The following is a 17,555-nucleotide window of genomic DNA, read 5'->3' as shown; positions in this document are numbered from 1 at the left end:
TGTTATATTTACAAAGTGAAATGACACATGTACAGAGATATTCCTTATAGCATTGTTTATACTAGCAAAAGATAGAAACAGCCCAAATATCCACCCATAAGGAAATGGTTAAATACATTATGTTTGAGTTATTTAATGGAATTATATACAGTCCTTTAAAAGGATGAGATACTTTTATATGCACACAGCTGGAGAGATCTCAATGATATATTAAGTGTAAAAAAAGCAACGAAGTAGAGACTTCTGAATGTAATGTGCCATACTTTGTGTGTTAGGGAGAAAAAGAACATGTGCATATATGTTTGTAAGGCTTGATATCAAAATTTTATTCTGCATTGACTTTTTTATTACTAGTATACAATTGATTAAAACAACATAAAAGTAAAATGTTATTGAAAATGCATCTCTTGATGAGATGAATGGGAATCTTTTTTTTAAGAATTGCTTCATGAATTTGTGGATGAATATCCTTTAATGCTAGGATGAGTTAAAGTTCAGCATCAATACTATTTCTGTTTTTTGTTTTTATAGAAATAAGTGCTGTGAAACCCTGTTTATATATATTAGTAGATAAGAATGGAAGAAACTTAGGTATAGCAATGTCACTCAGTTCTTTGAGCAGTTTTTGAGTCATATGCTTGATCATTTAATGATTTTCAACTGACAACCTGAATCACAACATTAAAAGCAAAGTTGAAAGGAAAAAATTGAAAACCCTATGATTCTTTAGAGGACTTGTTATCCATTAATTAAAGGAATCACTCTGTTAGCTCTCTTTGTTAATGCCAATACCAACATTTTGATTTGCTCCTTTATTTGGTTCCCAGAGGTGTCCCAAGGCAGTGATATAAGAGGTATGTCTTTATTTTTTCAAAAGTAGGAGAAGGACTGTGAAAAGGGAAATATAAAAGGACAAGCTACACCTCCATTATGTGCAAATTCTTATTCTGATCAATTTTAGAAATAGCACTTATGGAAGTTGAGGGTCTAGAAATTGCCATATATCTTAGCCTTGACCAAGTGCCCCTGAGGTATCTTGGAAAGTACCCTAGAGATTAGAGTACCCCAGTTTGGAAACTGCACTAGCTGATAAGTTTACCTCTGTAACCTAGGTGGGTAAAGGTTACCTTCCCCATCCTAACTCTCTATTGTACAATTCCTTCATTGGAGCTTCTTTTCTTCATGGGCTCATTTCATAAAGCTTATATATATGAAAAGATCCTACCTTATCCGGGGTAGATCTCAGCCATCCTCACTTGGCTGTTCTTCTCCACTCCAACAGACCTTCAGAAAACTAAGGTGTGTGGACTTTTTAGTTTGGGGCTTCTGCAATTTGACCTCTAAATTCTTTAAGTTATCACAGTTTAGTAATACTGACTATAGATTTGTTTGTTCCTTTCCAGTTTTGTATTCAGAGATTTATCAACTTTGTGGTCAAACTAGGTAAGTTTCCCACTTTGTCTCCTACTGGAGAGTGTAAAGGAAATAGACTTTCTCTGAGGGTTTACTCTTTTGCCAGGATTTACTCTTTTGCCAGATTTTTGGCATTTTAAAAGAGGCCTCTTGAAGACAGTTTTTATGATCTAAAAGAACGTATCTTTAGAGAGCTCATTTCAGACTTCCTTGGGGGTTGGAGTTTCCATGGATTAGTCAAAGAAAGACTTTTTTTTTTCTTTCAGTTTTTTTGAGATAAAATTGACACACAGCACTGTATAACTCTGTTTCTGTTTTATTATATTTGTTCATTTTTTGTTTTTTAGATTCTACATATAAGTGAAATCATACAGTATTTGTCTTTTTCTATCTGACTTATTTCACTTAGCATAATACCCTCTAGGTCCATCTGTGTTGTCACAAACAGCAAGATTTCATTTTTTTTATGGCTGAGTAATATTCCATTGTATATAAGAGAGACTTAATCTTAATAAACATGATAAAGCCTTATCATGAAGGTAGCTCTCAGTCTTCCACCATTCATAATAAGCCTAGGAGGGCCATTTTGCATTTAGCAAAGTATATTCTATATATTTAGCCAAGCTAGTATTTTTCTTCCCAATGCTCAATTGTTACTGTAACCAAATTACCTTAGTAGGGGCTTCCCTGGTGGCGCAGTGGTTGAGAATCTGCCTGCCAATGCAGGGGACACGGGTTCGAGCCCTGGTCTGGGAAGATCCCACATGCCACGGAGCAACTAGGCCCGTGAGCCACAACTACTGAGCCTGCGTGTCTGGAGCCTGTGCTCCGCAACAAGAGAGGCCGCAATAGTGAGAGGCCCATGCACCGCGATGAAGAGTGGCCCCCGCTTGCTGCAACTAGAGAAAGCCCTCGCACAGAAACGAAGACCCAACACAGCCACAAATAAATGAATAAATTTAAAAAAAAAAAAAAAAAAAAAAAAAAAAAAAAAAAAAAAATTACCTTAGTAAAAGAAAGTTACTTCTCGTACCTTTGATCCAAGAGCAATAGCCAGTTAAGAAAACAAATATCTTCCTGTGCTATATTCTGGATTATTTCCTTAGATCTACCTTCAAAATCACTAATTCTATCTTTATGTTTTCTACTGTTTAGTTTTACTGATTATGTATTTTTAATTTCCAGCATTTCTTTTTGGCTTTTTCTTCCAGATCTTCCTGTTCTTTATTTATATGCCCTTCTCTTAGCCTATGGCTTCTATTCTTACGTTTATTTCTGTGAAGCCTCTTTCAGAATTTTGTATCATCTTTTCTCAGGATGTAAAATTTGTCAGTTGTGCATTTGCTGTCTCTCATGCAGCTTCTTTTTCCTCGTGTGCTTTGTAATTTTTAACTCGGATTTCATCTTCAGAGACAGCTGTTTTCTGGAGAATCCATTGTACTCTAGGTTGTGAGGTGTCCTATCAAATGATTTTACATTTGCCTCTGCTAGGACACTATCGTTTCATCAGTTCTAACCAGTCTTTAGGTATATTTCTTAGTATGGTTCCTGTACCAAGCACATAATGCAAATACGGATCCAGCATTCATATATGGCACAGGCTTGGGATTTCATTTATATGATCTTTTTCCTTCCACACCCTGGCGGAAGTCATGCTTCCTTGCCTCTCAGGCCAGTGGGCCAGTTTTTTTTCTATTGCTTTTCGTAGAAGGCTGGCTACCAATTTTATATGGGGAGTTTAATTCCAGCTCCTTGCTGTGTACAGACTCAAGGCTTCATCTTGCATTCCTGCCCTAGTCTAAAACAGCAGCATTGAGTCATAAACTACCTTAAATAGTGCATTTCTCAGGGACTTCTTAGATGTGTTTGAACTAAATTGTGACCTAGTGACCAAGTCCTACATCATTCAATCCACGACAGTGTATCCCTGAATCAGATTATCCTCATGGACCATTGGCTTCAGCTCCTCCTTACCGCTCTGACCTCTTTATTCCTGATACTTCTCATTCCTCCTTCTTGCTTCTGAGGTTGACTTTGAGTCTCACTTTGTTTTGTTTTACAGTTTGTCAATTTGTTAAAAAGTTTCCAGCATTTCTATATGTTTAAAGCAGGAATAGGGATTTCCTGCATCTGCTCAGTCTGCCATATTGACAAGAAATGTTCCCATCTTTTAGTTCCACTTTATCCTGTTATAGTAATCACTGTAAGAATATGATCTCTTCTTTCGAGTGTTTGTGGCAAAGTGGACAGTGCCAGCCATGTTTCCTCATTTATTTTTTCCTGTCTAGGTTTTGGAGTGTCGCAGACCAAAGCCATCATGACTCTTGTCTCTGGGATTCCAATGGGCCCACCCCGGCTTCCACTACAGAAAGCCTCCAGGGAGTTTACTGATAATGCAGAAGCTAAACTGAAAAGCCTAGATTTCCTTTCTTTCACTGATTTAAAGGATGGAAACTTGGAAGCTTGTAGCTAGCGCCTCTCTCTATCAAATCAGTGTGTGTATGTTGAGATATAATCCACTTTGAATACGGCATTCATTTCTCAAAAACTTTTTAAATGAGTTTGAACTAAACTTTCCTAGCAAATGAAATCTTGCATCAATCAACAAGTATTTAAATACCTACTATGATCTTTTAAAAGTTTTAATTTGTGAAGGGGCAAAAACTCTAAAAGGAGTTATGAGCCCTAAGTCATTCAATATTTCACAGAATTTTGGTGGAGAAGTTTTTGCATAAATGGATAAGATGGAATCAAGAGGAAAATTGTAATTGATTAATTCCATCTGCCTTTGGGAGCTCCCATTATCTTGATTTCTGCTTGTTAATCCTATTTTAAAGTTTTCTAATTTTAAACCACCATAATGTACTTTCATTTTAATAAATATTCATTTGGAATCTAGGACAACTCTGAGCTATTGCATTTAGGCAGACATACTAACTTTAATGCCAAATTACAGTGTGACTCAACTATGCACAACTGTTAACAAAGCAGTTCACTTGGCTGCTCAGTCTAACTCTAGAATATCTGCTTTCGGATTAATTGCGTGCGATGTCGCAATTTTCCCCAAAAACATAGGGTTAGGTGAAGACTTGCTTCAGTTACTATAACTAAAGGGCCATTAGGGTGGTTTTCACATAACAAAGGAAAGGCCTTCCCCAAAGATGAATTCAAGTCTCTAATTGTTGCTATAGAGAACTTCTCAAAGTTTCAGAGAACCAAAGAGCTCTCTGCTCTGGGCACCACAAACTTCTCCTTTCCTCACTGAGAAGAAAGTGTCCCTCAACAGTGCCCTGAATTATTGGAAGTGAAAGCCAGCATCCCTTCTACCGTGAGCCCAGGGGCTACTTACTGTTATTTCCCAGTCACATTTTCACACAGTCACTTTTCAGTGATAAGAGATTTAGGGAGGACCCAAAGATTTAACTTTAACTTTCTCTACACACCTTCTTTACTTTTTTCTTTCTCTGCACTATATAACTGGCTGCTCAGTCTCCGCTCTTACAAACCCTGGTGCATGCCTTCTAGTAACAAAGTGTACTGATGGTCAATCCTTAGTGATTTTAAACTGGACTATCCAGTCTAATAACTACCTAAGATTTTTATTTTGTTTCTTATCTAATTAGTCTGCTCATTGGCAGAGGGAAAGTATTTGAAATTCGTATCAGTTTACTCTATTTTTTAATTTTTAAAAATCAAAAAGAAAATGTTTGCAAAATGAGAATTTGAAATGATCAGTGGATTTAATTATCTTTGCTACCCTTCTCTTTATATCTCCTCACTCCTTTTTTGCCCAGGAATAACACACACTGTTTTCTCATATTTCTCTCACCTTTAGGAGTAAGGTATCTGAATTAGAAAATGAACCACAATGGCTTATGTGAGCTTATATTCTACCTCACTGAAACTTTTCTCTATAGCCGTTAATTTCCTGAAAGAATAAAAGTGAGGTTTTTGTTAGTCTTTGGTTCTGAGGATGTCATATCCCTACTTAATGATACTAAAGACAAATTAATTTTTCAGTGAAGATAAATATTGGATATCCACTAAGCAATGAACTCTGCTTTTCCTTTTTTGCTCTTCTGAAATTAGTGCTTGGAGAGCTTTTATCATGATTAATGAGATCTTGTGAACACAAAGATAGTTAAACAAAATGACCAAGGGCTGAGTTTAGCTCTATGTATTTTAACATCCAACTCCGTAGAAACAAGGGACTTCTCTGGTGGCGCAGTGTTTGGGACTCCGTGCTCCCAGTGCAGGGGGCCTGGGTTCAATCCCCGGTCTGGGAATTAGATCCCACATGCATGCCGCAACTAATGAGCCTGTGAGCCGCAAATAAGGAGCCGGCCTGCTGCAACTAAGACCCAGTGCAACCAATCAGGGAAGCACAAAAGAGAAAACCGTTCTACAATTTAATACATACAGTGCCATGAGTGGTTTTTTACAGTTTTCTTTTGAGGATAATCCACTGAATTTTTCTGCCAATGACATTTCAGAGTGAAGTTGTCTTCAGGAGTAGATTTCCACAGAATCAAGAGTGTAACATTCCATTATATTTTACAGGTGATACCTGACAGTTATGAGTAGCTGCAAATCATTTTTTTCCCCATTTTTTTCCCAAAGTCTTGGATGATGAACAGGAATCATGACTTTCACCACCACTATAGTGCGCATATAAAGTTTTAGCAGCTTTCAAAATGGAGTTAGGAGAATTCAGGCCAACAAGTTGGCCCAGAACATATTTCATTTCTTTAGTGGTTCCCTTAGCCATCTGGTTACCTGGATGAGTTTGAATCTGAACATATGGATGTGCCAGAAGCTCAGGAATGGATACCCTCTGTTTACGGTCCCTTATTAAACAACACTTTAACACATCTTGAAGAAGGTATAAATGGAAAATAGGGAAAGGTGTTTAGCAACATTACTGGGACGTCTGTGCAGAGTGCACCTAAATGCAAGCCACGTCACACTAGTTTGTTTGTGTTGGCCTTCTAGAGGAAGGAAAACCATTAGAAAACTTTCAGGTTTTTTTAAAAAAAAAAAAAAAAAGAAACGAATGAGTGTTATACAGCAGTGGGTTGCTAATAATGCCTTTAAACAAAAGTAAAACTTTGGAATATTATGAATTTATTGTTATCTTTGAATTTAGCTTTTAATGTTAAAACTAAAGTAATGACGTGAAATATCTTATTTATCCCAATACTAAAAGCTGATTTTTAACATCTTTTCCAAGGTGGAAATCTGAGATTAGTTCATTGGAGATGGTTGGAAGGTCAAAGTGATTTCAGGGACTGGTTTTGTAACTGAGTCCAGCAGCACCTCTTAGCCAGTGTTATCCATAAGATTCCAGTCCAAGGAGTAGTAGAGAGCTGGGTTCAATATAGTATGAAATAGCAAACAGTATAACATGGTTTTGTGGGAGGCAGGGTTGGCCTTATGCTTCTATGTCTGACCTCAGGCTGTGTGGGTCCAAGTCCCAGCTCCACCACTTACTATCTGTGTGACTTCAGCGTTATTTTTTTTAATATAAATTTATTTATTTTATTATTTCATTTACTTTTTTTTGGCTGAGTTGGGTCTTTGTTGCTGTGCGCGGCCTTTCTCTAGTTGTGTCGAGAGGGGGCTACTATTCGTTGCGGTGCACGGGCTTCTCATTGCGGTGGCTTCTCTTGTTGTGGAGCACGGGCTCTAGGCGTGCAGGCTCAGTAGTTGTGGCACACGGGCTCAGTAGTCGTGGCGCACAGGCTTAGTTGCTCTGCAGCATGTGGGATCTTCCCGGACCAGGGCTCGAACCCGTGTTCCCTGCATTGGCAGGCGGATTCTTAACCACTGCGCCACCAGGGAGGTCCCTACAACATGTTATTTAACTTCTCAGCCATTCATTTATCTCATTGATAGCATAAGAATTATAATATCTATCTTCTGGGGTTATTATGAGGATTACACATATGAAGAAGGTCTTAGAATAGTGTCTGGCACATCTTAGGCACAGTGAAATGTTAGTTATTGTTAGTTTTTATAGCTATCCAAGGCATTCGGTGTATGTTCTTTATACAACAGAGAGAAGCATTACATTGCTGCTAAACCTTTTAACTCAATAGGTGCCAAAATAAAGTCGAAAATGATATGAAACCCAAGAATTGAAATTGAAATTTGCATTTATTATGACTGGAGTCCAGATCATAGTGCCACCCTCAGATTTTTTCGTAGGTTGGGAATTTCTGACTGTGCTTCTAACAGCAGAGGATGGGGAATGGAAAATATCTGTGGGTTCTTGAATGATCCATGTATCACTATTTGGAACAAACAAAATGAGAGAATGACTTTTGCTAAGTGATTTCAGAGGAACAAGCAGGTCAAAGAGGCATAGATGAAAAAAGTCACCATCATTGAAAGATTTGAAGTATTTATGTGTGTATGGGATAGGAAGGTATGTGACATGACTTTTTGTTTTAAAAATGTCACTCTTGAAGCAGTGTGATGAGTAGATTGGAAGACAGACTGGGAACAGGTAAACCGTTAGGTGGCCTATTGTGATAGGTAACCGATGGTGGAGCCACTAAGGAAGTGGCAGCAGGGATGGAGGGGAGGGAATGGAATGAAAAATATTTAGAAAGGATCAACAGAACCTAGATGTGGAATATACAGTTGGCCCTCTGTATGCGCGGGTTCCACATCCAAGGATTCAACCAACTACAGAAGGAAAATACTAAAAAAAAAAAAAAAAGAAAATCCAAAAGGTTCCAAAAAGCAAAACTTGAATATGCCACATACTGGTAACTATTTACATAACATTTACATTGTAGATATTATAAGAAATCTAGAGGTGATTTAAAGTATACAGAAGGATATCCTATAGGTTATATGCAAATACTATGCCATTTTATTTAAGGAACTTGAGCATCTGCGTAGTTTGGTATCTGCAAGGGTCCTGGGACCAATACCCTGTGGATACTGAGGGACGATTGTACTTGCATTTGTTCTTTATTTCATGTAACAAATCACCCCTAAACTTAGCAGCTTAAACCTGGAAACATTTATAAATCCACACAATTTCTGAGGGTTAGGAACGAGGAGCAGCTTAACTGGGTGATTGTGGCACAGAGTTTGTCACAAGGTTGCAGTCAAGCTATTGGCTAGAGCTTTACTCATCTCAAGGTTCAATTGGAGCTGGAGAATCTGCTTCTAGATTCACTTACCTATAGTTGTGGGCAGGCCTCTGTTCCTTGCTGGCTCTTGGCCAGAGGCTTCAGTTTCTCACAACATTATGGCAGCTTTCTTAGCCCAGAAAGGGAGATCTGAGAGAGAGATCCGAGAGAGAGAGATGGCACACAAGTGAGCCAGAGCTCAAAATAGAAGCCACAGTCTTTTAAAGCAATCTCAGAAGGAGCCTACCTTCCCCTTCTGTATGCTATTAGTCAAAAAGGACAACCCTAGCACAATGTAGGATGGGACTACACAGGGAATGAATTCCAGGAGGAGAGGATCATTGTTGGCCGCGTTGAAGGTTGCCTACCACAAAAATAAAAGAATCAGAATTGACACCCAGGAATCAAAGCCTGTGGGACATCATGTAGAGAGGCCTACCAAGCGTTTATATATATTGATCTGAAGTTCAAAAAGTTTGGATAGGAGATAGAGGTTTAGAGGGTATCAACACATAGATGGTAGTTGAAACCATGGGAAGAATAAGATTGTCCAGGCAGAGCATATATAGAGTGCCAAGAACAGAACCTGGGCATGACTGGCATTTTGTGTGCTTACAGAGGAAGTTGCATAGGAGTCTGAGATGGACTGATCAGAGACATGAGAGCAGAGCTGTGCTGGGAGGAACTCCAAAGTCCTCAAATGTGAGGGGTGTGGTGATGCTCAGAGAAGATTTGCTTCAGGAGTCTTATCCTTAGAGGAGAATGCAAAGCTCAGAGGAAAATGGGCAGCTGGCAAATGTCACCAGCCCCAAAGGACCAGAGTCTCCCAGCCACCGCTGAAGTCCTCTCTGAAGTGTGGAAAGCCCTGGCACCTCAGCAGTTGGGTACTATGTAGGTTCCATTCCCAACCACCTTGTTGCTCAGGACAGAGACTCTAGGGCAGCCCAGAAGCAGCACAACTCACCATCGGCTTCCCGAGCTGCAGGGCAGGAGGCTGGAGCTGGAAGACCAGCACCCACCCCACCCCTGGCTCAAGGGAAGGGAAGACTAAACCCAGGGCGACTGAAGCACCTGCCCAGACCAAGGCCAGTGGTGAGCTGGTAAATGGTTAACAACTGGCTCTGGCAGAAGATGCGGGGGAAAGGGCCCAGACTTGTAGCGTTTGCCTATTTCTATGGTTAGATATTCCCACCATGGGATGAGGATCAAGATGGCAGAGTAAGAGGATGTGGAGCTGACCTCCCCCTACAAGTACATCAAAAACACATCTACATGTGGAACAAGTCTCACAGAAAACTAACCGGAAACTGGCAGAAGAACTCCTGTACAACTAAGGCTGCAAGAAAGATTCCCATGTAATCAGGTAGTGTTACCGAGTCCAAGCTCGCTCTGCTTGTCGCAAGACACGGCAGTAATCGGGAGATGAGGTGCTGAGGCAAGGAATTGCGACTTTATTCGGAAAGCCGGCAGACCGAGAAGATGGCAGACTAGTGTCTCAAAAAAACCATCTTATCGGGGTCTGGATGCCAGTTTCTTTTATAGAACAGAGAAGGGGAGGAGGTGAGGAAGTAAAGTAAAAAGGCCATAAGTTTCGCAAATATCCCCTGGAATGGCCAGCCTCGGGGAGGGGATGCGTTAATTTCTCCTTTCTAGCTGCCATTCACAGGTGGACAGGGTCCGGATGTTTCCCTGAACAAAGGCATTTTGATTTAACATTCAGGCAGAGGAGCAGGGTTCCCGGAGGCAGGCCATTATGTATAGACAGTATCCTTTTAGTGAACAATTAGCAACAAAAAGCAAAGGTTAAAGTAAAGAAGCAGATCCAACATGGAGTCAGGGTCGGCGCTTCCCTTTTACAGTAGGATGGGAAGAAAGGCATCGGGTGGGGACCTGTGACTTTGGGAGGGGACTAAGGAAAAGGGAGATCGCACAGGTGGACACTAGCCCTGAGGAGTGGCTCAGGTCGAGCCACACACTGGGCATTCCAGTCCTGGGGTCCTACGCAGAAGGATAAGCCCCTTTGGCTGCTTGGAGGACCACTGGGACAGATAAAAAGACTGGAGGAGCCTAGACTCCACTCGTGAGGAGTGCGCAGGTGCTGGTTTGCCATCAGACACGGTGGAGAGAGGTCTGCCCTAGCGGCTGCCTCCTTGCTATGCTCCCCAGTCTGAGCTAAGAGAACACCCTGGCCCCACTTATTCCACACCACAGCTTGGCAATGGACCTAGGGCAGCCAGGACCTGGGAAAAGACTTGATCTAGGGATGCATAGGTAACCCAGGGGCCTGGGGTATGGTCCAGGTGGGGCAGCAGTGGCCATTGTTTGCACTCACTCAAACAGCACCACAGAAGCAGTCCAGACTTCTCATGGCAGCCCAGCCACTTAAACCACTATGACCCTCAGTCCCAACCTGGCGAATGCGCTGGCCCCAACCACTCCATACCGTAACTTTGCATTAGATGTGGGATGGCCACAACTGGGGAAAAGACATGACTTTGGGCTGCTTCTGAGCAGAGCTGTAGATGCCTACAAAGGCAGCACATTGAACCTCTGTAAGCACACGAGCCCCATTTACTTCACCACTCCCCTCCTTTGAGGCAAAGGCTTCAGTTCGGGGAGGAGTAAAAACATAAAGAGAACAAAGCCAGCCTGAGGCTGGCCCTCAGGGCTTCCGCTCCAGCAACTCGGAGCAGACCTCACCCCTGACAGTGTGGTGACAGCCACTGAACTGAGAGGAAGTCCCACCTCACACCGTGCACAGGCTCCAGCTCCTCCAGCACCAGTCACACCCCCTATCAAGGTGATCGTGGCCAGCACACGCTGAGAAAAGATGTGGCTGGTGTCCACATGAAATCCAGTCCTCACACCAGAGACGCTGGGCACACAGTCTACATAGGGATGCTCCCACATAAAAACACCTATTCAAGACCACAACAGATAACTGTTTCACCTAAATTCATAGAGACAGAGAAAGTTAAGTAAAATGGAAAGACAGAGGAACTACTCTCAATTGAAAGAGCAAGAGAAAACCCCAGAAAAATTAATGAAACATATAATCAGTCTACCAGACAATGAATTCAAAAAGTTGGTAATAAAAATGCTGTGTTCATTATCTGCTACAAAACACTTGCAATTCACTTATGCTAGTTGGGTTTCACTTATCATAAAAAAAACCCTGCTGCTTTAAGCACCCTGGAAGGGACAAAGAAATGAAAGATTAACGTGTTTCCCCAAATGATTTTGTTCCTAGTTGAAGAGAGCAAACACATGGAGAAAATAAAAGAATGAGTAATGCTCGAGAATGCTGTGTTATTCTGATCATAGGAGCAACAGTTTTAAAGGGATTAATCACAGTAAGCTAGAAGAGTTGGGAAAAAACGTAGTGGAAGAGGTGAAATATAAGGATGGTAGGTATGATGGGGCCAGATAATTCATTAGTCTGGATTCTGTGGAACAACCCCAGTTTGAAATGTTTTGTATTGTTGCCTCCGTGGGAAGCCCTAGAGTTCAAAAACTTAACAGTGACTACTACAATAGTTAAGAATCCAAATTATTCCAAAGACTCTGAAGACAAGAGGCTATCCAATGTGAGCAAAAACAACCTTGCAGTTTTTGTCTATTCATTAAACTAGTTTTTACTGAGCTCTGGATGTACCAAGCACTGCAGCGAGCTAGCCAGGCAGGGTTCCTGCCTTCACTGAGTTTATGTCTTTCAGGAGACGTTCACGTTAGAGTATCTGACTCACTACACCACCACCTACTGAACACCTATTGTGTGCCACATACACATGATAAGCTCCCTTCACATGCCATCCTGTTTAATTGCTTCAACAACCCTATAAAGTTAGCACCTGAGATTTCCAGTTCTGTCTTCGAAGGGCACCTCATCTACCACAGGTCCCTATGACAGAAGCTGCAAAACATTTTGCTGCATTAAAATGCTACAGGTCCCCAACTCGCAAAAAACTTTCAGAAGTAGGTATTGCACTACAGAAGGAAGCAGGGCCGGGGCGCCCGGGGCCAGGCACAGCGGATCTCCCAGGCGACGAGACGCTACCCGCCACTTGGTAGCTGCAGCCCCGCTCCTCCCTCTGGGCGCCCATTGTCCCAAGCTCGCTTTCTGCGCATGCTTAGCGCACTGACCCCGCCTTCCTTGGCGCCGCGATCGGAGCCATTTCGCCGCCGCCGCCGCTGCAGCCTCCGACTCTGTGCGTGTGGCTTTGCGTTCGCTGTGTGTCCGTCGCTAAGGCCGAAGCCACGGACGGTCCTAAGAGGGCTGTGCTCTCGGGTACCAGGAAGCGGACGCCGGTAAGGGAAAGACGTCCTTGTCACCCGGTGGGCCCCGCGGCTCTGCAGCCGGGCTTTGTTGCCGGGGGCGGGGAGGGGGAGGGGGAGCCGCCCCGCCGGGTTCCCGGATTGCGCGTTGCGTGCTGCTTGCCGCGCCGCGCTTGCGCTGTTCGGGGCCGCGAGGTGGCCCTCGGTTCTCCGCGCAGCTGGTCACGGTCCCGTCTCTGGAGCAGCCAGACCCCACTTCCTCCTCCGCCCTGCTCGTGGTGGTGGCGCTGTCGCCGTCGCCGCAGAGTGAAAGGGGATGAATCGTCTGAGGGTGAGCCCGTCGAGGCGCCACCCATGCCTAGGGCCCATGCTACAAATACTGGGTGCTGTCCTGCGGGTGCTGTAGACAGAGAGTAAACAGGTTAGGCACAGTCCTTGCCCTTCCCTCCCAGAGGTTGCGGTCGTGGCGCGGGGGTGGCAGTAGGGAAACAAATGTCTGCAGGTTTCGGTAAAAAGATCATGAGGAATTAGTGTAAAGGGAGGGAGCTACTTTAGATAGGGTGGCAAGGCAGGCTTTTCGGAGGAGGTAGACCTCTGAGCCGATATCTCGGCCATCGGGCGGAGAATGCGTCAGCTATGAAGACGCGGAGGAAAAGCAGAACTGCAGAGGCAGAAGGGATTAGTTAGTGTTTACTGGCAGGGATTGGAAAGAAACTGAAAGAAGGCCATGTGACTGGAATGTGGTGAGAATTTAAGAGAAGAATGGATTTAGGGGTAGCCAGAGTGGAAATGGGAATCATTTAGGACGTTCTTGCTCTACTCCAGGTGGGCAGTAGTGGTAGCAGGGAGAAGGGAGAGAAGCGAATGGATTGGAGACATGTTTTGGAGGCAGAAGTGCGCAGTAAATCAGTAGTAGATCAGGACTACCTGGCTTGGAATCCTGGGTCCCCCAGTTAGGAGCTCTGTCTCCTGGGGCAGGTTATTCTTTGGCTCAGTTTACTCACCTGTAAAAAAGGGAATAATAGTAATGTTTATCTATACAGTGTTGTAAGGGTTAAGTAAAATAGTTCACATAGATGCTCCTTTAAGGATACCGACTGGCACATAATAAGGGCTCTACAAGGGATAGCTATGGAGGATCTTGAGGGACTGGGAAATTCCCAAATGGTGACGTGAGTAACTTGGTGGATGGCGGTGCCATTTAGGGAGATGGGAACACTGGGATTGGCGGGAAGAGGAACAGGTTTGGGAGGAAATTTAAAATTCTGTTCTAACTGAGATGCCAAGTTAGCATTCAGATGGGTCCGTTAGTGCTGCAGTTGGATGAGCTTCATTCTGGAGCTTAAAGAGAAAAGACTGAACTTTCAATATACATTTGGGCATCATTAGCATATAGTTGATATTTAATATTATGGAGTTAGATGAGACTACCGAGGGAGGAAGGAATTTGATAGTGTAGTCCTTCATATTTCATGCTACTCGTTCACGCTGAGGGCTTGTTTTTTAATTATTCATGGTTGGAATTTGTAGATAGACATCATCAGCGTTCCACAGCTTTTCATTAATAGAATGTCCCCAGGGTTAACCTGTGACTACAGAATAAGTTTTTTATACTAGGGTCAGGTTGGATGACACAAGACTTAGGTGCTAACAAAATGCACTAAACATTAACAGAAGACAGAGACAATGCTAGCAGTGGGGTTTCTTCTCACATCACAGCAAACTAAATTCGTAGCATATTTTCTCTGGTTCTTAATTTAGTCTCACATACCTTGCTTGTAACTCAGACTCAGATTTTAGACTCAGGCTCCATATCTTTTGCTATCTTTTTTTTTTTTTTTTTTTTAAAGATACCCTTGTTTTTTATTTATTTTTATTTTTGGTTGCGTTGAGTCTTCGTTTCTGTGCGAGGGCTTTCTCTAGTTGTGGCAAGTGGGGGCCACTCTTCATCGCAGTGCGCGGGCCTCTCGCTATCGCGGCCTCTCTTGTTGCGGAGCACAGGCTCCAGACGCGCAGGCTCAGTAGTTGTGGCTCACGGGCCTAGTTGCTCCGCGGATGTGGGATCTTCCCAGACCAGGGCTCGAACCCGTGTCCCCTGCATTAGCAGGCAGATTCTCAACCACTGCGCCACCAGGGAAGCCCTTTTTTGCTATTTTACAACCTGGAGTAGAGGGAGAATGCCAACAAGTATGGTATTTTGCACTTAAAGAAGACATAATATTCTCAAATTTTAATGAATAACAAAGCCTAAAGGAGAGATTTGGCACAGAATATTTAAGTTCGTTGATTACTGTTTCCAGTTTAAGTGCTGTATTTGGACTTAGTAACATAATATATTGCCTACAACTTTGAGGGCAGTCTGTTACGAGACATAATCCAGATGAGGATAAACTATTGGATTTATATACAAAATGATTGATGACCATTTTTTAATATAGTAGTTTGGGTTTGAATTTAGGCCTCCACAGTGGATAACTTAGAAAAGTTACTAAAACTTTCTATGCCCTAGTGTCTTCCTCTGTAAAAAGATGATATAGTAGGATCTACTGTGTATAATGTTATCTACCATTGTTGTAAGGATTAAATTAGATAAAACACATAAAGTGCCTCTTGTAAAAAGTAGGACGTTACATAAAATGTCTTTCAAGAAAAGAGAAAAACCGCTTGTAGTTACCTGAAGATAACGCTTGGGGGATATGTCTTTTCCAGTCTTGATTTACCTATGCATACTTTTTGTGTAGTTCAGATCATACTTTAGTATCCTGCTTTTTCTTATAACATGTCATAGACTTTCCAATTATGTCATTAAAATTTCTTCATAGGCAGTGTTAATAGCAGCATGATAGAATATCCTGTACTTAACCTAGATTTTCAGTAAATTCCAGGTTGGTAATTTCCAGTGTTTGTTCTTATAAATAATGCTGTTTTTAACTAACTTGTTTCTTAGGTCTGAAGAAGACACTTGAATCATGGGTGACGTTAAAAATTTTCTGTATGCCTGGTGTGGCAAAAGGAAGATGACCCCAACCTATGAAATTAGAGCGGTGGGGAACAAAAACAGGCAGAAATTCATGTGTGAGGTACTAAAAAACTACAGTTTACATTTATGTGACTTTTGAGGCTTATTTTATTATTAAAAGAACAATGTTTTCTGTTTGAAAATGTTAATGTGTTGTACGTTGAGGAATCTTCTTTACTGTGACTTGCCTGTTACGTCTGCTTCATTACGAATCATTTTCAAGTGAGCATTACTGTTTTTTGGGTTTTTTGTGGCTGCACCACGCAGTTTGTGGGATCTTAGTTCCCCGACCAGGGATTAAACCTGGGCCCCTGGCAGTGATAGTGCAGAGTCCTAACCACTGGACCTCCAGAGAATTCCCTGAGCATTACTTTTAAAACAATCTGATAGGTAAGTTATTCTAATTAGAACGTGAATCTTCCACAGCTTCCACAGTACCAGAAGTGCAGATTAGAAAAGTTGGACCAGCTGTTTGTAGTTTTACTAATTCCAGTAGAAAGTATATCAATTCTTTTTTTTTTGAATTTTATTTTATTTATTTTTTTATACAGCAGGTTCTTATTAGTTATCCATTTTATACACATCAGTGTATACATGTCAATCCCAATCTCCCAGTTCATCCCACCACCACCACGCCCCTCCCCACTTTCCCCCCTTGGTGTCCATACGTTTGTTCTCTACATCTGTGTCTCTGTTTCTGCCTGGCAAACCAGTTCATCTGTGCCATTTTTCTAGGTTCCGCATATATGTGTTAATATGCGATATTTGTTTTCCTCTTTCTGACTTACTTCACTCTGTATGACAGTCTCTAGATCCATCCACGTCTCTACAAATGACCCAATTTCATTCCTTTTTATGGCTGAGTAATATTCCATTGTATATATGTACCACGTCTTCTTTATCCATCCGTCTGTCAGTGGGCATTTAGGTTGCTTCCATGGAAAGTAGGTCAATTCTTGATTGCTTCAAGTCAGAGTACTTTAAAATAAATACAAATAGAGAGCTTGTTCTTGGGTCTTACAAGTCAGATTTTAATGTGGAACATTCTGTTACATGAGACGAGATTGGGCGCATTCAGGGTGGTAATGGCCATAGACTGGAACATTCTGTTACGTGAGAAGAGAATATCTGAGCCACATAAGTTAACATTCTTGTTTTTGAATTAGTTTATTACTAGACAACACGAATTAAGCTTTTTTTAATAAGACAACTGGTGAATTCTCTTAAGTGTGTTATTTTCAGTGTGTTTATAGAGTATATTTCCAACAGTTAACTGTAGTCTCTTAATGGACTAGTGAATTATGAATTTTTTAAATACCAGAATTACGCAGGTCAGTCTCTCAAGGTATTTTTTTCTTGACTGTTAAAGGTTCGAGTGGAAGGATATAATTACACTGGCATGGGTAATTCCACCAATAAAAAGGATGCACAGAGCAATGCTGCCAGAGACTTTGTTAACTATTTGGTTCGAATAAATGAAGTAAAGAGTGAAGAAGTTCCAGCTATTGGGGTAAGTGTGGCCAAGCACTTGAGACATACGTTATAAGGTTATGCTAATCCAGTATGTGTGGAGGCCCAGGGTGATAAATTTTTCAGTGTTGTTTTAAAATAGTATATTACTGTGTTCCAGAGTGAACCTTGGCATTTTGTTTTCTCAGAGAACTAGGATGATTTCCTGAAGATTTGGATTTTATTCTCATTAT

At 41.8% G+C, this 17,555-nt stretch overlaps 2 protein-coding genes and 1 long non-coding RNA gene across 11 annotated transcripts in view; 2 read left to right on the top strand and 1 right to left on the bottom strand.

Annotated features, from left to right (window-relative positions):
• The window catches only part of NPL (N-acetylneuraminate pyruvate lyase), a 36,739-nt gene extending 32,428 nt beyond the window's left edge, over window positions 1-4,311 (top strand). For 5 of the 7 annotated variants that reach the window (XM_082473477.1, XM_082473476.1, XM_082473475.1 and 2 more), the window contains 2 exons: window positions 1,404-1,443; window positions 3,702-4,311. In XM_082473477.1, coding sequence (XP_082329603.1) covers window positions 1,404-1,443; window positions 3,702-3,886 — 225 coding nt within the window. In that variant the 3' untranslated portion in view covers window positions 3,887-4,311. Of the gene's footprint in view, window positions 1-827; window positions 1,268-1,403; window positions 1,444-3,701 lie in introns of those variants that run through there. The other 2 variants (XM_082473478.1, XM_082473479.1) reach the window with 2 other exon arrangements.
• A 3,262-nt stretch (window positions 4,312-7,573) lies between these two features.
• Window positions 7,574-12,835, bottom strand: LOC309666409. The gene is made up of 3 exons (XR_014267085.1): window positions 12,702-12,835; window positions 8,610-8,708; window positions 7,574-7,703 (listed from the first exon to the last, which is right to left on the bottom strand). It is a non-coding gene; the product is annotated as an uncharacterized lncRNA (long non-coding RNA).
• DHX9 (DExH-box helicase 9) overlaps window positions 12,694-17,555 on the top strand; it is a 54,573-nt gene continuing 49,711 nt past the window's right edge. The window contains exons 1-3 of one of the 3 annotated variants that reach the window (XM_082472610.1): window positions 12,694-12,866; window positions 15,781-15,913; window positions 17,222-17,362. In XM_082472610.1, the coding sequence (XP_082328736.1) occupies window positions 15,803-15,913; window positions 17,222-17,362 (252 nt within the window). In that variant the 5' untranslated portion in view covers window positions 12,694-12,866; window positions 15,781-15,802. Of the gene's footprint in view, window positions 12,867-12,959; window positions 13,255-15,780; window positions 15,914-17,221; window positions 17,363-17,555 lie in introns of those variants that run through there. The other 2 variants (XM_082472612.1, XM_082472611.1) reach the window with 2 other exon arrangements.

This window comes from Balaenoptera physalus (assembly GCF_965194825.1).
Source record: "Balaenoptera physalus genome assembly, chromosome: 1".
Classification (NCBI taxonomy): Eukaryota; Metazoa; Chordata; class Mammalia; order Artiodactyla; family Balaenopteridae; genus Balaenoptera; species Balaenoptera physalus.
The sequence above is the reverse complement of the archived record's forward strand: the minus strand, read 5'-3'. Positions and strand labels throughout refer to the sequence as shown.